This window comes from Platichthys flesus, chromosome 3 (genome assembly GCF_949316205.1).
Source record: "Platichthys flesus chromosome 3, fPlaFle2.1, whole genome shotgun sequence".
Lineage (NCBI taxonomy): Eukaryota > Metazoa > Chordata > Actinopteri > Pleuronectiformes > Pleuronectidae > Platichthys > Platichthys flesus.
The window spans coordinates 6,071,074-6,091,433 of NC_084947.1; the positions used below are offsets into that span (position 1 = coordinate 6,071,074).

Below are 20,360 nucleotides of genomic sequence, written 5' to 3' on the forward strand. Positions count from 1 at the left end.
TACAAACGACCTCAAAAGTTTCAGTTGAAAATGAACATATGGAGCTTTTTCCGATCTTTATTCAAGAGTACGGTCAATCTACTTTTTACATGACAGTTATAGTCTTAGTCATGTCAGAAGTTGAGGATCACTGATCACAAACGCACATCCAGGACATCGTGGAGACACAACGTGCCTCAGACTCGACATGAAAACCTGAGAACTGTCAGTGTTTCACCAGTCACTTCTTTGCAGACTGCATTTCAAATCTTAAAGTCCATCAGTCAGTCTTTTTCTTGCCTCTCCTGCCACAGCACATCCTAAAACAGTAACGGCATGTCCAGATGAAGAGGAGTGTGATGAGCAGGACGACTGCAAGGAGGAAGGCCAGGACGTCCAGGGAGTGGTACTGGTACCAGGTCAGCTCATGGGCCTGGACCCTCAAGTGCTTGGCCCCGTTGTTTCTCATGGTGAACTCGATCCAGAACAAGGCCTCATCCAGGGGACTGGTGGGTCTGTCATGGTGGATACTGGACAGCCGCATGGCACTCTCCTTGTACCTGGATGAACATGGGGAGGTAATGCACATTTTATTGTTTTGTCTCTCAATTATTTTTTCCAGTGGGAGTGGTTTGAAATTTTTAAGAAGATTTAAAGTCTTACGTTTGACTTGGTGGAAACCCTGATCAGGAAATGATTCAGTACCTTCTTTAAAAGCCTAAAACCGACTAAGAGCAGATAAGGACACTTACGATTTCTCTTTGATAACAGTATTGATCGCATCTCTCAGGTCCTCAGGCTTCATGAAGTTTAAGTCCACGATAACTGCAGCTCCCTTGGCCTTCATGTGGTTCATGTTGTCTGGTTGGTCAACGAACAAGGGGATGCCCACCATGGGAACACCGTGGTAGATGGCCTCATAAATCCCATTTGTGCCACCGTGGGTGATGAAGGCTCTGGTCTTGTGATGACCTGATAAAGAAGCCGAAGATCATGAATCATGCCTCGGTTTTTCCAACCTAGACAAGTTCGTTGTGCATTTCCCCTTAAAATTACTACAACATTCAATTTTATTCGTATGGAGCCAAATCATAATATATATCTCAATGCACTTGACATAGAAAGGTTGAAACCTTAAAAAGCTGAATAGACATTTCTTACAAATATTGTTATAATTAACAACTAACTTATATTATATATGTCTTTTTATAATATAATAATATATAATATTTTGGAGAGTTTTTTGACGGAGCGTCAGACATCAAAAGATATAAATGTGTGCTATGGGGGAGACTACTAACTATTTTTATATTTTTATGAAAAGAATAATTGCCAGATTAATGGACAATTCAAAATAATTGAGCTCAATAAAACTAAAACAGTCTTAAAACTTGCTTTGAAAAATCCCTCTGCAAGACAAGGATTTGTTATTAATGTTCTCCTTCAGAACCTTTACCACAAATTTTCTACTGCCCCCTTTACCCAGTTGGAAGGTAGCCAGCCTAATAAAGATGTGAGAGGAAGCTGGCAGCAACACTGATTATGTTCTGAAGTTACCTTTGTGCACCTTTTCTCCACTTTGCCCTTGTTGGTCCAAGTCCACTGAACAATGTCTGTCGCACCTGATAAATCTGAGCTGCATGAGCTCAGTGTATGTTTTGTGTTCACACTGGGAAAGTTAGAGGATAGTCTAAACCAGACATGGGCAAAGTACAACCCGTTGGGCTTTTTAATCCGGCCCACCGAACTTGTTCAAATATTATATTATAAACCTACAAAGTAGACAAAAGCATCAGCTAAATTTGACCGGTAGTGTGTTGTATAGGCCTATAAAGGGCAAATGATCTCCCTTCACTTTTTCGCTTTGCCCTGTGAGCCCTTCTGTAAAATGAGCTGATCAAGGAAACGAAAAGTGGACAATGAGTGCCGAGTGTTTAACACGGAGTGGACAACAATATACTTTCTCACTGAAGGCCATCGAAGTCTGTATGCATGGTATGCTGAGAGACTGTCGCAGTTTTCAAGGAGTACAACATCAGCCGTCACTTTGCTACGAAGCATGCTAACTACGATAGCAAGCAGTCAACGCAAGAACGGGCGGCTACGGCAAAGACAAACTGCGATTCAAGAGTCAACTACCAAGGCAAGTTTTTTGGTGGCATTCGAAATAGGAAAGGCTTGCAAGCCTTTCTCCGAAGGCGGGTTTTGTGAAATTGCCATGCAAATAAATGCTTTGCTACTTGTTAAAGGCCAAATCCTTTCATGAAATGATTTTTTCCATTTCATTTATATTAGTTCACAAAAACACTCCATCCATCTGGTCCTGGCCCAGCCCCTCTGTCAAATTGTAGAACCCATTGTGGCCCGCGACTCAAAAAGCTTGCCCATCCCTGGTCTAAACAGTCCATCATGTATTTAGCCCCTGATTTGTGGGTCTGCTGTTGATGGACGCACAAAGCAAATCACAATGTGAATCAGGGAAATGGCCACAGCGTGAAAAATAGATTTGAAATGTTGAACTTTAGGAAACAAAAGGATTCAACTTTTGGAAAACATATATTTTCATTTATTCTTGCAGTGGACATCCAAAGTTGTAGACTGAATTACTACTCAGGGTAAATACATTATTTCCTGTTTGTATAAAACAGCTGTGACCTTGACTTAGAAAGTCGATTTAGTGAGTTCAGTGACCTCTCAGCAGCTAATTTGTTCAGCTCATCACGGTCAAAAAACATCTCGGGTTTATAAGTTCTGTTTAAAAGTATGCATTTTAAGTTGAATTCATTTTGAATTTAGAAAACATTAGCATTAAAGGGGACACATTATGAAAATTCCACTTTAGTAGAGCTTCTACACGTTAATCTGGGTATCTGGCATATCTACCTTCCCAAAACTCTGGAAAAAAAGAACTTGCGCAATTTGTTGTGGTTCATCTATGTCAGAAACTATACGCTAGAGTGCGTTGAAAGGGATTACGTTAGCTGGGAAGCTAGCCGAGGGGGGACGCTAACCAGCTAGGGAGCGGGGTGAGAGGCGGAGGTCTGGCCGAGAAGCAGAGCCGGCGGTCGGGGTAAGTTACGAGCCACAGCTTCCTCCTCAGCTCGGGGCGGCGGGTGTTAGCTGGGAAGCTTGCCAATGTCAGCGGCTCGCTTCTGTTGGTGTCTGTTTATGGTAGCAGCAGCGAGCTAACGCTAGCTTCTGTGTGTAGACCCGGTTGAAGCAGCAGTGGGGAGCTGCCGGACGGGCCGCTGAGGGGACCGTGTCTGTTCTGCTGCGGCCAGTTAGATGGCAAGCGAGCTAACGCTCGCTTGCTGCTACTTTGGTTTAGTTTTGGTCGGTGAGAGGGGGAGCGGGGGGGGGGGGGGGAGACTCCAAACAGCTCAATCTGAAGAGGGCTGTTTTAGACAAGGTAAAAAGGGTGCTATTTTAAATGATCCTTGTGGTGTTTTGACCAAGAATTTTTACAGACATTTCATTAATACCCCAAGCAACCATATCAACAGTGGTAAAATGGGCATAATATGTCCCCTTTAAGTAATGAGTTGATATAGGGAAATGGAGAGAAACAGTAACAGTAAAAGTCATGAAGGTTCTTACCCAGCAGGTCGTTCTGAGGGATCCATTCATATAATCTGGTGTTATCACCAAGAGTCTCTGGTTTTTCTCCACTGTATCTCCACAGCACCTGTAAACACACGTTAAGATGAACACAGGAAAATCTTTACAAAATATACAGTGAATAATCATATCGTATAACTCCCAAATGTTTTAAATGTTCTTTTTTTTGTACATTTTGAATTCTCTTCAAAGGCCCATATCCTAATTCAACCATTAAAAATGCCAAATCATGCCTATAACCACGAACCATTGTGTGTTACTTAATAAATCTTATCTCAATCTTTCAGAGTGATTTAAACCTCTCAGGATAGTTGGTAGTTAAATTTATACTATTTGGACCTTTTGTGGGATCTGAGCGAGGCCCGAGGCGATCACGTTCGCCTTCTCAGCAGTGATGTTCCTGACCATGGATCCCAAAGTGAAGACCACGATGCCAGCGTCCCCTGAACTCTGCACAAATTCCTCCATATCCTGCAAGAAGAGAAAAGCCGTAGTATCCCAGTTCAAACCAAGAGTAACTTCCTGTACTTCTTTAAGCGGAGTTATTGGAATACTGTGGCGGTGTCATTTAAGATTAATGGGCCTGCAACAATGGAGATAAACTACCTCTGGCAAAGGTTTAGCAGGTCTGCAGTGGATCCCACCAATGTATTTGAAGTTGGGGAGGAATGGACGAGGGAATTCAAAATCCCAGTAGGTTCGAATCAACCAGAAGTCTGCTTTACTCATTGTCTGGCAGGCACTGGTCGGTTTCCCTGTCACATTGCAAAAGTATCATCAGTCATTCAGCTAATTTTCTAAGTCAAAGCAATTAAACATACAGAGGAAAGTAGGGTCCAGTTAAAATAACTCAGCTGCTCACCTTGGATTTCAGAGTAATATGCATCTACTTTTTTCCAATAAATGTTGTTCAAAATGATGTCATTGATTAAATAGAAGGCAAAGTTCCACACTCTCTCTGAGAAGTCCATCTTGTCTGTCAGTTTGCTCATAACAGCAGGGACAAAGGACGGTGGAGCCGGTTGCTGGCCACAGTATCTCTCCCAGTTATTCACAAAGCTGAAGCGCAGAGTGAAAACCAGAGGGATGCCCAAAATCTCTGCTGTCAAATCACTGCCGGTGTAGAGGGGGTCAGCCAGGAGAAGGTCATATTTTCCTTCCTTCAGCTTCTTCATGACGGTGTCTGATTTCACCACTCCATCCAAATACTTCAAAGTAAACTGCAGGTCAACCGCCATTATCTCCATATACTTCAAGTACATCTGCAAGGTGTTAATTTGATCCATCTCATACATGGTGAATTGAAGAAAGTTGTCAAAATGCGTCTCAATCTCCTTCAGTGAGATGGATACCTCGAAGTTTTCATACTGAAGGCGAGAAGAAATACTGGTGTTCATGAAAAGAGTTGTGCTCGGAACCAGGACGGTGACCTGGTGTCCCCTGTCGATCAGACCCTCCAGCACAGGCTTCATGTTAATCCAGTGGCTGCCCTCAGTGTACCACACCAGAATGTTTCCTCCATTCACCGTCTGAGTGGCACAAAGTGCCAGAAGCACACAAACAAAGAGGGGCTGCCTCTTCTCCATAGTCGCTGTGTGTCACGAAGAAAAGCTTCTGTGCCGGATCCTTTTTATATTGTTCTCCTTGGTAAACAATTATTAACTTCACAGAGCTGGGGTCTGGGTCATAGTTCCACTTGATGCATTAGGTAACATACCTTAAACAAATGGTCCGAGGTGAAAGGTTGCGGTTAATATCAAGAATAACCTCTACAAATAGAGTTAAAAAGTCAGAACAGACTCCAGAATACCAGGCTCTTGCTGTCAGCTGGACGAGATGCTGTGAAATAATGGATAATGACTTCAGCTAAATGGGCTCGAACAATTGCATAATCTGAGGAAGTTGTGAGAGTGTTGGGTGCCTGCAGAAGAATTCCCCTGCACACTGTTGAAGTGTTAATCAAAACACGTCCATAGAAGGGAAATGAGTGTATGTTGTAAGTTAAAGATTGTTGGTCTGTTAGCATTAAAAATGCAGACAGATTATCATTAAAATGAACCAAACTCAAAAGTAACTGTATCTTCACCATTATTCCCTTAAAGTGAATTATTCCTACTTAATGTTGGGACAGTGTTTCTGTGAAACTAAAGGCCTACTCCTTTTCGGCCTACATGTTAGTCAAAGCCGCAAAACAGCATGTTTCTTTGTTCTTGAGAAAGCCAAGCAACTCAGTCTCCCAGGGTGCAACAGGTTCCAATGTTCTGGAAAAAGCCAGGGCCATGGAACTCGCTCTCCCAGGATTCCTCAACTTGACAGAGGTGTGAAAAATAACAAGGGTCAACTCCTATTGGTCACTCTGGCCCCATGACCTGTGAGGTCAGTGGGCCAATATAAGGAGAGGATCCCCCAAAATTCTCTCTTTTTCCATCAACCTTCCCAGGAGGAGGCTGCCAGCTCTCCTCTCCTGCATTGCCGAGGGGGAAGCCTGGATTTCTTCTCTTCCAGCGGTGGTCAGAGGTGCAGCTTCCGACTCATCTCTTCAAGGAAACCTCCACGCATCTCAAGCTCTTCAAACTCCTAGCAGCGACTCGATGTCCTGCAGGTAGGATTCCACAAGCAACTGAGCCCCACAGCTCAACAGGACCCACTCCAGAAGAAAAGGGGGGGGGGGGGGGGCTGCTATCTTTAGGGGGTCAGCGACTATTTTGAAAGCATGCTGAGGAAGTGTGAGCATTTTGCCATCCGCTATATTGAGAGCACTCAGTTTTACATAGGCACACACATTCACATACACATCTTAGTTTAGTTAGTACGTTGTTAGTAACTAAACTAAGATGTTTTACTAACACATCTTATTATATTCATAATAAATGTTTTTCTTTCACAAATGTTCTTTCATTAATGTTGCATAAGTGAATTTTGCCAACCTCTACATTGTCCAGAACTCTTTAACCTTAACTGTTCATTATATAATCTTTAATAGTAAATATTGAGATTTCTAATTGAACTAGATCTAAATGAGACTGATCTTATTCAATAAATTGCCTATCTTTACCCTTCCTTTGAAGGGTGGTGCCGACAGGTAACTTTAACCAACTAAAGTTATGATTTAATATTAATATTTTAAACATGAATCCTTTATCGTCCCATAACTTTTTCTTTGCTACCACCGAAAGGCTCACATTTGTACCTTTTGTGAAATATCACATTCAAACTATTTGAAGGATTAACATGAAATTTGTCAGTGCTTCCCTGTGTAGACTTCTAATGATATAGCCCTTGGTCGAGAAATACAAACAGGTCAAACATTGCACTTATCATTCGGACTGTGCGCTCACTGAACTGAAACCCAAATGAACGTGGATATTTCCCATGAAACCTGGCTGTTAACGCAATTTAATGACAAATATTGAATTTGAGCGGGGAAAACGTTCATATTGTAGCATCCTCGCGTATAGACGACAGGAAACTTCTCTCTTTATGTGTAACTTTATTAAAGTCCAACAAACACAACACACTTCTTGTTCGTAAATCCGACACTCCTAACATCCAACACCGTATTCTTCACTCCCCTTCCTCATTCACCCTTGAGCAGCCAACTCATCAGCCAATGAGAGCCTGCCATCCAACATAACACCACAGCCATTGGTCTAGAACCGTCACGTGCCCCACCCCGACCTGTTCAATGACCCTCAGGACATCTCAATACTTATTTAACATGGTGTAGTTAGCTGGACATAAGTCATAACAAACAAAGAGCAGTCAACCATAACATAAACCTAACTACCAGTCCGTTATAATATTATCTGAGGTCTGGCTAAAACGTTACGGAATGTTTTCCTTCTCCTCAAGAGAGACGCTGTCTAAATCGAATACCTGCACCATGCCATTGCTGAATGCCCGTATAATGTGCTTAGTGTAGCCAAACCTAAACCAACTAACTCAACTTCGCACTGCGTCACCCACGATTCATCACACACAAATGTAGATCAAACAAGCAACGTATTCCAAGTGTTCTCTTCTCTGGCCAGTGTCTCAGCTCCAAACCGTAGTTAGTTTGATTATATCACATGATCTATGTTGATAACAGTATCCTGGATGTCAAAGTCTGAGTTTCCGCCCATGTGTGATATACATATTTTGGATGATGCTGTAGTGTGCCGAGAAAACCTGAAGCAGTGGGGTCATTTGTAATAATAATAATATCTAAGTGAAGGCACAGAACAAATCCCTTGTGTGTTTATTTTTGTTTTGTTTTTGTGTGTCCCCAAACTTTTACCAGCCAATGAACATCGAGCCTTTACTGGCAAAATGGCTTCAAAAAATAAAAGGGAGGCGCTATGCAAATTAAAACTCAACTTTGAGCAATTCCACTAATTACTGATGGTACATGAGGGAGCAAAGGAGAAATGTGCTCTTGTTGAAGATAGTAAATTTGTGGTATTTGTCAATGTAGTGGATTATTTCTCTTTCATTACAAATTACCTCAAAAGTTTCAGTTGAAAACTGAACATATGGAGCTTTTTCCGATCTTTATTCAAGAGTGCGGTCAATCTACTTTTTACATGACAGTTATAGTCTTAGTCGTGTCAGGAGTTGATGATCACTGATAACAAACGCACATCCAGGATATTTTGAGTACAAAACGTGCCTGAGAATCAACATGAAAACCTGAGAACTGTCAGTGTTTCACCCGTCACTTCTTTGCAGACTGCATTTCAAATCTTAAAGTCCATCACTCAGTCTTTTTCTTGCCTCTCCTGCCACAGCACATCCTAAAGCAGAAACGGCATGTCCAGATGAAGAGGAGTGTGATGAGCAGGACGACTGCGAGGAGGAAGGCCAGGACGTCTAGGGAGTGGTACTGGTACCAGGTCAGCTCATGGGCCTGGACCCTCAAGTGCTTGGCCCCATTGTTTCTCATGGTGAACTCGATCCAGAACAAGGCCTCATCCAGGGGACTGGTGGGTCTGTCATGGTGGATACTGGACAGCCGCATGGCACTCTCCTTGTACCTGGATGAACATGGGGAGGTAATGCACATTTTATTGTCTTGTCTCTCAATTATTTTTTAAAGTCTTAAGTTTGACTTGGTGGAAACCCTGATCAGGAAATGATCCAGTACCTTCTTTAAAAGCCTAGAACCGACTAAGAGCAGATAAGGACACTTACGATTTCTCTTTGATAACAGTATTGATCGCATCTCTCAGGTCCTCAGGCTTCATGAAGTTTAAGTCCACGATAACTGCAGCTCCCTTGGCCTTCATGTGGGCCATGTTGTCTGGTTGGTCACCGAACAAGGGGATGCCCACTATGGGAACACCGTGGTAGATGGCCTCATAAATCCCATTTGTGCCACCGTGGGTGATGAAGGCTCTGGTCTTGTGATGACCTGATAAAGAAGCCGAAGATCATGAATCATGCCTCGGTTCTCCAACCTTTTGCACAAAGTACATTTCCCCTTAATATAACTACCACATTCTATTTTATTCGCATGGAGCCAAATCATAATATATATCTCAATGCACTTTACATAGAAAGGTTGAAACCTTAAAAAGTTGCATAGACATTTCTTAAAAATATTTTAATAATTAACAACTAACTTATATAATATGTCTTTTTTTGGAGAGGGAAAATCAAGTGGAAAATATAAATCAAAACAAAGCATCACTCTGAACGAGTTTTTAACGGATCGTCAGACATCAAAGATATACATTTGTGCTTCAGGGGAGACTGATGGTACTTTTTCAACTATTTCGATATTTTTATCAATAAAATAATTGTTAGATTAATGGACAATGAAAATAAAGGAGCTAAATAAAAACTAAAAATCTTAAAACTTGCTTTGTAAAAACCCTCCACAAGACAAGGATTTGTTATTAATGCTCTCCTTCAGAACCTTTACAACAAATTCTCCATAAATCAAATTATGTCAACAAATGAATAAAACAACCAACGCCTTTGGGGCACCTGAGGGCTACTGCCCCCTTTGCCCAGTTGGAAGGTAGCCAGCCTAATAAAGACATGTGAGAGGAAGCTGGCAGCAACACTGATTATGTTCTGAAGTTACCTCTGTGCACCTTTTCTCCACTTTGCCCTTGTTGGTCCAAGTCCACTGAACAATGTCTGTCGCACCTGATAAATCTGAGCTGCATGAGCTCAGTGTATGTTTTGTGTTGACATTGGGAAAGTGACAACGGATAGTCTAAACCAGGGGTTCTCAAACTTTTGCAAGCTGGGCCCCCCCAAAGCTGGTTAGGGGTAGCTGGGACCCCCCGCCGCCCTCAACTACACAACCATATATATATATTTAGATAGATAGATAGATAGATAGATAGATAGATAGATAGATAGAAACATAGATAGCATATTGTTATTGATAGGCCTGACATGTCAAGGTTAGACTATTGTTATTGTTAGGCCCATACAGACAATTGTTATTACTATTTCACAACTTATTAGTGTAGTGAAATAGTAATAACAATTGTCTGTACTATTTATTATTATTATTGTTATTATTATTATTATTATTAAGATCAGTAGTAGTAGGCCTATTAGTAGGCTATTCATATTAGCAGCTATGTGAGCCTTCATGCTTTCTTATTATAATAATCATCATTATTATCACCATCATTATGTTATTATTATTATAATTAATGATAATCGACCAATTATTATTATATAATTATTATGATTATTATCATAATAATAATAAGTGTTAATATTGCATCATTAGGATACTGTTATTATTATGGGCCTCTTGTGATCTTTAAAACAAACTTGCAGGTCTGTCAATGTGAGACATGAGCCTGCTCTGCCTTGCAAAGGTCCTCAAATCTTGGGACAATGTTTGACAAACATATCATCAGGTCATCCTCGATCTGTGCGCGGTTGCGATATTTAGTTTTGAGCGAGTCAGTCTTGAAAAGCCGGCCTCGCACAAATAAGTCAACGCGAAAAGGAGGATCATTTTTTTTAGGCTATGTCGCACAGTGTGGTGGATAGCATCTTTCTTTAAAAGTAAAAGTCATGAAGCTTCTTACCCAGCAGGTCGTTCTGAGGGATCCAGTCATATAATCTGGTGTTATCACCAAGAGTCTCTGGTTTTTCTCCACTGTATCTCCACAGCACCTGTAAACACACGTTAAGATGAACACAGGAAAAACATAATATACAGTGTATATTCTATAACAATTAATAATCATATCGTATAACTCCAGTTTTTAGTTTTGCTGGAAAATGGTCGATCCTTGGCGATTACCCTGACTTCTTTAGCTGTAATACAAAATCTCGCCAAAGGTTTTAAATTTCCTTTTTTTTAACATTTTGAATTCAACCTCTCAGGATAGTTGGTAGTTAAATTTATACTATTTGGACCTTTTGTGGGATCTGAGCGAGGCCCGAGGCGATCACGTTCGCCTTCTCAGCAGTGATGTTCCTGACCATGGATCCCAAAGTGAAGACCACGATGCCAGCGTCCCCTGAACTCTGCACAAATTCCTCCATATCCTGCAAAAAGAGAAAAGCCGTAGTATCCCAGTTCAAACCAAGAGTAACTTCCTGTACTGCTTATAGCGGAGTTATTGGAATACTCTGGCAGTACAGTGTCATTTAAGATTAAAACTACCTCTGGCAAAGGTTTAGCAGGTCTGCAGTGGATCCCACCAACGTATTTGAAGTTGGGGAGGAATGGACGAGGGAATTCAAAATCCCAGTAGGTTCGAATCAACCAGAAGTCTGCTTTACTCATTGTCTGGCAGGCACTGGTCGGTTTCCCTGTCACATTGCAAAAGTATCATCAGTCATTCGGCTAATTTTCTAAGTCAAAGCAATTAAACATACAGAGGAAAGTAGGGTCCAATTAAAATAACTCAGCTGCTCACCTTGGATTTCAGAGTAATATGCATCTACTTTTTTCCAATAAATGTTGTTCAAAATGATGTCATTGATTAAATAGAAGGCAAAGTTCCACACTCTCTCTGAGAAGTCCATCTTGTCTGTCAGTTTGCTCATAACAGCAGGGACAAAGGACGGTGGAGCCGGTTGCTGGCCACAGTATCTCTCCCAGTTATTCACAAAGCTGAAGCGCAGAGTGAAAACCAGAGGGATGCCCAAAATCTCTGCAGTCAAGTCACTGCCGGCGAAGACGGGGTCAGCCAGGAGAAGGTCATATTTTCCTTCCTTCAGCTTCTTCATGACGGTGTCTGATTTCACCACTCCGTCCAAATACTTCAAAGTATACTGCAGGTTGACCTCCATTATCTCAATAAACTTCATGTACATCTGCAAGGAGTTCATTTGATCCATCTCATACAGGGTGAATTGAAGAAAGTTGTCAAAAAACGTCTCCATCTCCTTCAGTGAGATGGATACCTCGAAGTTTTCGTACTGAAGGCGAGAAGAAATACTGGTGTTCATGAACAGAGTCGTGCTCGGAACCAGGACGGTGACCTGGTGTCCCCTGTCGATCAGACCCTCCAGCACAGGCTTCATGTTAATCCAGTGGCTGCCCTCAGTGTACCACACCAGAATGTTTCCTCCATTCGCCGTCTGAGTGGCACAAAGTGCCAGAAGCACACAAACAAAGAGGGGCTGCCTCTTCTCCATAGTCGCTGTGTGTCACGAAGAAAAGCTGCTGTGCCGGATCCTTTTTATATTGTTCTCCTTGGTAATTATTAACTTCACAGAGCTGGGGTCTGGGTCATAGTTCCACTTGATGCATTAGATTACAGACGCACCTTAAACAAATGGTCCGAGGTGAAAGGTGGCAGTCAACATCAAGAATAACCTCTACAAATAGAGTTAAAAAGTCAGAACAGACTCCAGAATACCAGGCTCTTGCTGTCAGCTGGACGAGATGCTGTGAAATAATGGATAATGACTTCAGCTAAATGGGCTCGGACACAATTGCATAATCTGAGGAAGTTGTGAAAGCGTTGGGTGCCTGCAGAAGAATTCCCCGGCACACTGTTGAAGTGTTAATCAAAACACGTCCATAGAAGGGAAATGAGTGTAGCTCTTTCTTCACCATTATTTCCTTAAAGTGAATTATTCCTACATTAGTGTCATGGCTCAAGGACGGATTGTCATGAACTTATGTACAAACTAACATGGATCCTTTATCGTCCCGTAACTTTTTACCTTTAGTGAAATATCACATTCAAACTATTGAAGGATTAAAATGACATTTATCAGTGGTTCAGTAGAGAACAACCAAAGCTGCTCAATCTGACTGCGTCGTCTCGCTCACTGAAAAGAAACACAATTGAACGTTGGATATTTCCCATGATCCCCGGCTTCCTGAACAAACAAATCCACCATATTCTGTTCAGAGTCCTTCAAATTTAAAATGTTCCCGGCTGAATATTGGACATAAACGCTGGTTTTAAATGACTTTTTCAACGATCTACATTTCAGCATCACTCTTCAACTTGCTGGAGTTGATTCGGACAATTTAAGCAGCGATTATCGGTCAGTTCCACGCTTCTCGTACCCGCTCACAAAAGTTACGTAGAGCAAGAACCGAATGGGTGAAGAGTGAAGAGGCTCCATTCTCATGAACCTTTTCTCTTCAACAAGTCGTGAACCATCCAACAAGCACTGGAACTGCTCTTTGAGGGTAAAGAATTAGCATCGTGTTGCTTCAGGTCCAGTGCTGTTAGCATGGATGCTGTTTTCCTTTTAGAGATCTATCGTGCAGCAGAATGAAGCAGCTGATTTCAGAAATCTGCTCGGGCCAGGGCGCTCAGCTTTGCATGAATATTTAGGAGGCTGGGGGGTTTTGTGGTCCGTGCCTTTAGGAATCAGACGCCCGCGTTGTTCTTGGGGAAATGTCAGGTCCAACTGTTTGGATGTCTGAAGTCTTAACTCTGGGCACTTTAGGCCCCTCATTAACATTGTAGATTCCCTTTTGACACCGGACTCAGGAGCGTCTGGAAAAACAATACGCATTTGAATAGTGAATTCAATGCCCTGCTGAGGGAGCTGGTGGCCATTCAGAGTGTGGTAAGTGAGCGCTGCTCCGTCCTCAGACCTCCGCTGGCGGCGCAGAGGACGCGTGTGAGGAGCTGCTGTGAGGGTCTCGCAAACAAAATTGATTCTGATGAATTTTGCCCTTGTGCTTAATTTTCTCAGGAATCCAACCATCTGCAGCTCCCTCTCCACATTCCTGCTGCCTACTCTCCTTCCTTCCTTCCCTCCTTCCTTCCTCCCTACTCGCGCTGTCTTCCCACCACAGGGTGAGGGTTACAGCGCATTGCTTTTTGAAGTAGACATTTGCATAATCAGATTAGAATGCGTGATTGTCAGTGGGCTCCCCCATCAGAGGGTGCTCCAGAGAAGAGAGGGTGCTGTCCAGCCCAACAATGGGGGTCTCCCCTCCTCTCTCTCTCTGCCTCTCTCTCTCTCTCTCTCTCTCTCTCTCTCTCCTCTCTCCCTCCCTGCACCTGCATCCCACCCACCAACCCACAGCGCACTGCGGGTCAGCTGCGGCGGCAGTCCACGCTGGGACTCAGAGCCGCGTTGGGGTTAAAGAGGGAGAGAGCGAGAGAGACAGAGAGGAGAGGCAGAGAGGGAGGAGGGGGCTCGAGTGCATGACGGGAGTGGGAGGGCAGGGGTTGAGCTAAGATATTTAAACATGCAGAGTGTGAATTGGCTTTAAGGGGATAAAGAGCTCAGGGCCTATCAGTTGGCACCCAACTCCAGAAATTCTTTTTCATGGGCGCCTCACCCGGGAGAGCGAGGGGCTGCCTGCACTGATCTGGCCCATTGTGATAAGGGATTCAGACAGTGTGTTAGACGCTGATAAGGAAATGTGCTCTCAATAGACGATTACCCACATACTTGGGAGAGAATAGTCAATCAGGCAAATACACTCGGTGGAGGGAAAGAGAAGCATACAGATTTATTATTACTTTCATCGCGCCGTTTCATAATCCTGCTTCGAAAGCCGAGGTCAGAGTAATGCTCATTCTGTGATTGGGCGATTTCTGTAAATAAGGTGTATCAGCAAAATGCATTTCACAGCCCGACTGCTTGTTCGCAAGAAGCCGTCACGTGCACTTCCTCTCCTGTTTCATAAGGCGACCGAGCAATCGAGCGCGAGGGAGTTTGACTTACGCAAAAACGTCTCACACATGAAGAAATAAACCGTTTTTTTAAATATTGCGTCTCATTTTACCAGGCAATTCCGCTATTTATAACCACAGTAGTATTATGTATTATTTCAGTTGCCTGTGAAATTGCAGAATTCACCGTGAAATTGGAGAAGTGGTAAATAGCTCCTAAATTCATGTTGTGTGAGAGGCAGGCTGCTGCTGCTGCTGCTGCTGCTGCTGCTGCACAGTCACTGTCCCAGCTCCATCATATGTGTCTGGTATTTCTGCAGCGTTACAAAGAGTCACCTGTAGGTTCCCACAGGCCTCCAGTCAGTGTGGCCAGCTGCCCTCTGCTCCGTTTACACACCATTAGCCAGAGTTTAACGGCCGGGGTGACAGCGCCCAGAACCATCCCTGTGTTTGCTCTTCAGCTCAGTCGGTTGCAGCTTTTTTTTTTTTTTTTGCCCACACATTTTCTACAGCGACAAAAGACGATTAGGCGAGTAAACGTCTGACCTGGGTTTAAATGGCAGGCAAACACGGAGACGGCTGCAAAACAAAAAAAAAGCTGAAATCGGAACCAAAGCTGAAACAAACAGTTTATCCATCATTTTGTTTATTGACAGAAAATGAAGCAGTAACTATTATTTGCTGTTGATTATTTGTTTTTAATATGAAACCTGCAGCCAGAAACGTGGGATTGATGTTTGACAACAAACTTTCACTTGGAGAAATACATGAAATATTTAATAGTGTTTTTAATCAGTTCAGATCGGCTCTTTTCTCTGTCGACCATCGTCATCAATGCTTTCATTTAATCTCAGGTTATTGTTATTCCCTGATTTCATCATAACAGATACACTTTTGTCTTTTGACTGTTTTTTATACCAAGTAATTCTAACATGTCCCTTTAGGTTCTGGGATGTTATTAAAGGCATTTATCAGTGTTTTCATTTGGAACCTAATTGGAACTATAACACTTTTCCTCCTGGTTTTTTATCAGTGTATTTTAAAAAGCATTCAGCACAACAAGATTGATCGATAGGATTTTAGTTTTATGACGGATGATAAGAATTTATTAGAAATGAATCGATGGATCCTGTTTCTTCTGTTGGGTCGGTTGCATGCGATGTCTTAATAAACTGAGAGCAGCAGCAGCGACACACTGACCCGCTTCCTCAACTCCATCTGCGTGTTGGTCAACTGGTCAGTGTTTGACTTCGGAGTGACCTCTGACCTCAGGGGTCACAAGTTAAGCTGTCATTTTCAGCGCTCTTCACTCGGGCCTGTGGTCAAAGGACGGAGCGCTGCGGCCAGCTTGTGTCCACACGGTCATCACAGGACGTTTGGACCGACGTCTCCGGCCTTGTTGACCACGAACAAAGAGTGTTTGTTCTGACGCTGCAGCTTCGCTCTTAACTTCACGTCAGTCGGGTGGAATAGTTTCACTGGAGTCTGATGCTGGGCCTGGATTCCTCACTACTCACTGTTTACAAAATAAAGGTCTGCTGCTGCTGTACTTATCATATTAAAACATTTTAGGAAATGATAGCAAACTGCTTCTCCAAAGATTTATAGATTAATAGATATTACATTATTTTCTTGGTTGTTTTCTCAGGTTTTTCTGATTTTTCACATTAAAATTTGCCCCTCCAGATATAAAAGCACAAAAATAACGTCTCCATTCTAATGAGAGAACGATGTGAATGGAAAGATTCAGGACAGTTTTTTTTATTAACAAATCATTTAATAAATAAATAGTTGAAATAAATAACATAATGTATATTCACAGGAAAACAGAATAACTTACAAAAGAGGTATCAGAAGATCATTAGCACACCCTTCACAGTAGACAATCAATTCATAATCTTTGGCCATATGACATGTGCATTTCACAAAAAAAAAAAAACATAAACTCAAACGTCAAGAGGTGTAATTGAGAAGATGTGCGGTCAATTATATAAATACTGAAGGAGGATTGTCAGTTGACTTCAGTCCCAAATCCTAAACATCACAAATCAACCAGCACTGAACACAGTTGTGTACAAATATGAGAGAAAGAGGAAAAGTCCTTCTGGGAAGTGAATCTTCAGAAGTCACATAACCTTGATAATTGAAAAGGGGTCAGATTTAGTCTCCTCAAAGAAAAAAAGAAAAAAACCCAGCATGTCGATTTAAATAAAAGTGCCCTTGGCTTTTTGAGATGATTGCAGCCTGGAGAATTGGCTGAGCCATTATCTGTTCCAATGCCTCGCAGAACCTATTGCTTCAAATGAGAAGCTCCTTAATCCCCTCCATTTCCCTCATTGGCAAAACATCCTCTTATTGCAAAACTAACAAGGAATATTAACATGGAGACATGAAGGGAATATTGTACATCCAGGGTTTATACATCCATGCAGAATACAAATTCAATTTTCACCTGCAAATCACATCGTTACACCGACCAGCGAGGAGGCGGCCACATTTGGAGTCCACCAACGAGAAAAGAAAATCACACAGTATTGCATCTTCTGACACACGAGTCACACACAGGTGACAGATGGGGACAAAAAAGAGCCGTGGGAAGGACCCAGATCAGTTTTTAGACCCAGGAAACGGGTCAGAGTTCACTCAGGAGGCTTATTCTTTATCTTCTGGACGTGTTCCTACCAGGCCTCCGTGCTGTCACAGCTGGATCCTGGTGACGGAGCCTCGGTGTCACTGGTGAGGTTCCAGGTGTGCGGAGGGGACTGCAGCTGCTCCATGTTTCCTTTGAGGAAGGTGAGCAGGGTGTTGGGCGAGTGGCTGGCCGGCTGACCGCTCTGGCTCTCCAGCAGCTGCACCAGGAAGTTGATGTAGCGCATGGCCAGACGCAGGATCTCGTTCTTGCTCAGCTTCTTCTCCGGAGGATGGGTGGGGATGAGCTTGCGCAGCTCGGCGAAGGCGGTGTTGACGTTGTGCTGGCGCCAGCGCTCCCTCGTGTTGGTGAACACCTTCCTGGTCATGGTGCTGAGTGGAGCTGCAACGATTCATCCAATGACAGGAAATTAATTGACAATCCAATGATGGTTTCAGTCGTTACGGTTTTCTCCTCGTCTTTGTCGTAAAAAAACAAGATATGTAAAGAGGCCAGCAGCGGCATTTTCCTCCACTATTTGATGTCTACATTTTATACACAATAAATGGACAGAATAGTCTGACAGTTAATCAATAATAAAAACAAACTGACTACAAAGTGGAATTTCAGATAATTTGACACTTGTGAAAACACAAGTATCTTACACAAACAGTAGTAATTTATAACAAATTAATTCTGAAAATACAACAATGCTTATCAGACTTTTCCTTTAAAATGTTTCTTTCTGCAAAATATAACCGTCATGTTTTTTTGGGCCTATACCAGGTCTTTATTTTGAATGTAGATTTATCAGAAGTTGAAAACCAAATTATATATATGATGATAATTATAATGGTAATGGTAGTTCTTATTATAAATGAGCTTTTATATAACCATAAACAATTATTTATTAAACCTACATATCCTGCATCCATAAGCAGTATATGAACCTAAAATGCTTTAGAATGTATTTATAAGCAGACGTTTTTAAATGTATTTGGTTCACTAACTCGTCCTGCTGATATAAAATGACAAACCATAAATCACAGGTATGGAACAAATATTAGCAGGAGCAATTTGAATTACTGAATCATCGACATGATCGACAATTTGTGTGTGTGTACGGCTCATAAATGGTAAATAGGAAGAGGGAGGTTAAAGATAATGTGAGTGGATTAGAGTAATAGAGACTTTCTGGTTAGATAAATACTGATGTACAATAAAAATACCTGTTTGAATTATTAATGCAGTTTCTCGTATAAACACACATTATTTATTTACTATAGCACGACAGCTGCAAAGAGAACACTTGTATTACATCCTCATTTTGATTAATTATTTATGTGACCTGAGTGGAAACATGAGGCCTCAAGGGAAAATAATTCTTCACTATGATATAAACATGCATACACACACACACACACATTTATATATTTACATTGACATATAAAGCGCACTTATGTCTCACCTGTGTTGTGTTTGCAGAAAGGTAGAGAAATGTCAGTCTCAGCGTCGGCAGGTCATCAGCGTCCAGGGTGTGTTAATGTCCACTCAGCTGCGTCTCCTCATTCTCACTGATGGATCCTGATGAGCGAGAGGGAAGGAGCGGGTGAAAGAGAGAGAGAGAGAGAGAGAGAGAGAGGGAGGGATGGAGGGAGGGATGAGAGTAGGGGGGATGACTGCTGCATGCTCGCATCCCACATTTTATAGCAGGGTGAACCCTATTGTGTGACGTGTGCAGTGGAGGAGGATGGTGTTAAATCCCCCCCCCCCCCTGTTTATCATGTAGACCCGATGACTTCAGGATCACATTGTTCACGAATCTTCCCTGTGAGTGATTCTCAGGTGTTTCCGTGAAACGTTCGAGGCCATTTTGTGTCGCAGGGTGTTTTATTTTTTTTAAGCCTCCGTGATTCAACAGCTTGTTAAGTGACTATTTGTGCTTCTTTTTATGATTCATTGCTCGTCTAATCCTTGAAGGTTAGCACTGAAGGGGACAAATAAATTCCCCGTTGACGTGAAACTGAGACGTGATCCTTCTCTCACCGCCGCGGACACTTGTTCTTTTCTGTTTCTGTGACATGAGGCACGAACAACCCACCGTCCTCTACACCGTGGAGAAGACCTTGATATCGCTGGCTGCTCCGCTGTACAATTCAGCCTGATTGGGCCACAGAAGGTAAAAATACCATATCCAGATTGACAGTGGAACAATATGGGTTTTGTCATGACTATGGTAATCTTGTTGAGCCATTCCAAGGGGACACACATAAATTAGAGAGGAAACGGGGAGAGCACAGCGTCCTGACTCACCTCTCTCCAGCCGCACCTCTCCCCTCCTCTCCCTCCCACTTTAAACCTCCACATAGATACAAAAAAAAAGAAAGAAACGAGTCTAGTTTAACCAATTGTCATTTTTCCTTTTACACCCTTCAAGTGTTGTTTCAAAGACGCAGCCTTCCATAAAAGTCTGTGCGTGGAGTAGGAATTTGCATAATCCGATTAGGGGCTGGGATTAGCCCCGGGCCTGGAGAACAGGCCCGATGGGGGCCCTTCTCTGAATCGTCCATTCATGGGCCCTGCTGCACGTCCAAGAGGCTGCACCTGCAGGACAGGCGCCGCCGCTCTCCGGCTCCATCCAGCCCCCGCTGCAGGTCTGCAGACGCACTCGGTGCAGGGCCGGCTGGTCGCTGTGGGGACTTTATCACAGCCACGAGGCCACAGCCACGAGGCCAGGTATCAGAGGAAGAGCGACGAGCGGAGACAGAAAGATACGGACTCATGCCTGACAGCAAAGAAAGCTCAAGACAGAAGTCACTGTCGCTGTTTGTCAAATAAAGACAAACTGCGACCTCCTCATGGTTCACAGCTCAATGTGATTTTCATAAAGTATTTGAAAAGCATCACAGGAGTTGATGCAAAATGGTGAAAACACTTTGTCCTCACATCATCACGGGGTCGTGCTTCGACTCGCCCGAGGCACAATGTTTTTAGCTTGTCCATCCATCCTGCTTTTTGTGAATGTGATAACCCAGGATCAGCCGGAGGGAATTTCTTCAACCTCGACA

At 42.7% G+C, this 20,360-nt stretch overlaps 2 protein-coding genes across 3 annotated transcripts; both read right to left on the reverse strand.

Annotated features, from left to right (window-relative positions):
- Nucleotides 1–41: 41 nt before the first annotated feature.
- LOC133939321 (UDP-glucuronosyltransferase 2A2-like) lies at nucleotides 42–12,268 on the reverse strand. Of its 2 annotated transcripts, XM_062381557.1 has the most exons (8): nucleotides 11,481–12,268; nucleotides 8,447–8,448; nucleotides 4,460–5,087; nucleotides 4,204–4,352; nucleotides 3,937–4,068; nucleotides 3,577–3,664; nucleotides 732–951; nucleotides 42–539 (listed from the first exon to the last, which is right to left on the reverse strand). In XM_062381557.1, exons 1-8 carry the CDS (start codon nucleotides 12,202–12,204, stop codon nucleotides 260–262), a joined length of 2,223 nt encoding a protein of 740 aa, XP_062237541.1. In that variant the 5' UTR covers nucleotides 12,205–12,268; the 3' UTR covers nucleotides 42–259. The 2 variants fall into 2 exon arrangements, with proteins under 2 accessions (XP_062237541.1, XP_062237540.1); XM_062381556.1 differs by lacking the exons at nucleotides 42–539; nucleotides 732–951; nucleotides 3,577–3,664; ... (1 more) ...; nucleotides 4,204–4,352; nucleotides 4,460–5,087 and adding exons at nucleotides 8,770–8,989; nucleotides 10,641–10,728; nucleotides 10,975–11,106; nucleotides 11,225–11,373 and having other exon boundaries at nucleotides 8,115–8,612; nucleotides 11,481–12,262.
- Nucleotides 12,269–16,464: 4,196 nt separating this feature from the next.
- On the reverse strand, nucleotides 16,465–18,985 carry tal2 (T-cell acute lymphocytic leukemia 2). The gene is made up of 2 exons (XM_062385081.1): nucleotides 18,761–18,985; nucleotides 16,465–17,694 (listed from the first exon to the last, which is right to left on the reverse strand). The coding sequence occupies exon 2, from the start codon at nucleotides 17,678–17,680 to the stop codon at nucleotides 17,342–17,344; it is 339 nt and encodes a 112-aa protein (XP_062241065.1). The 5' UTR covers nucleotides 17,681–17,694; nucleotides 18,761–18,985; the 3' UTR covers nucleotides 16,465–17,341.
- Between the last annotated feature and the right edge of the window lie 1,375 nt (nucleotides 18,986–20,360).

Bases quoted from the DNA above. Each gene is read 5' to 3' on its own strand.
- tal2 (XM_062385081.1), bottom strand. From the start codon at position 17,680: ATGACCAGGAAGGTGTTCACCAACACGAGGGAGCGCTGGCGCCAGCAC.
- LOC133939321 (XM_062381557.1), bottom strand. From the start codon at position 12,204: ATGGAGAAGAGGCAGCCCCTCTTTGTTTGTGTGCTTCTGGCACTTTGT. The intron at 4,353-4,459 runs GTGAGCAGCTGA...GCAATGTGACAG, and splicing joins ATATTACTCTGAAATCCAAG to GGAAACCGACCAGTGCCTGC. The intron at 540-731 runs GTAAGTGTCCTT...ATGTTCATCCAG, and splicing joins ACTGTTATCAAAGAGAAATC to GTACAAGGAGAGTGCCATGC.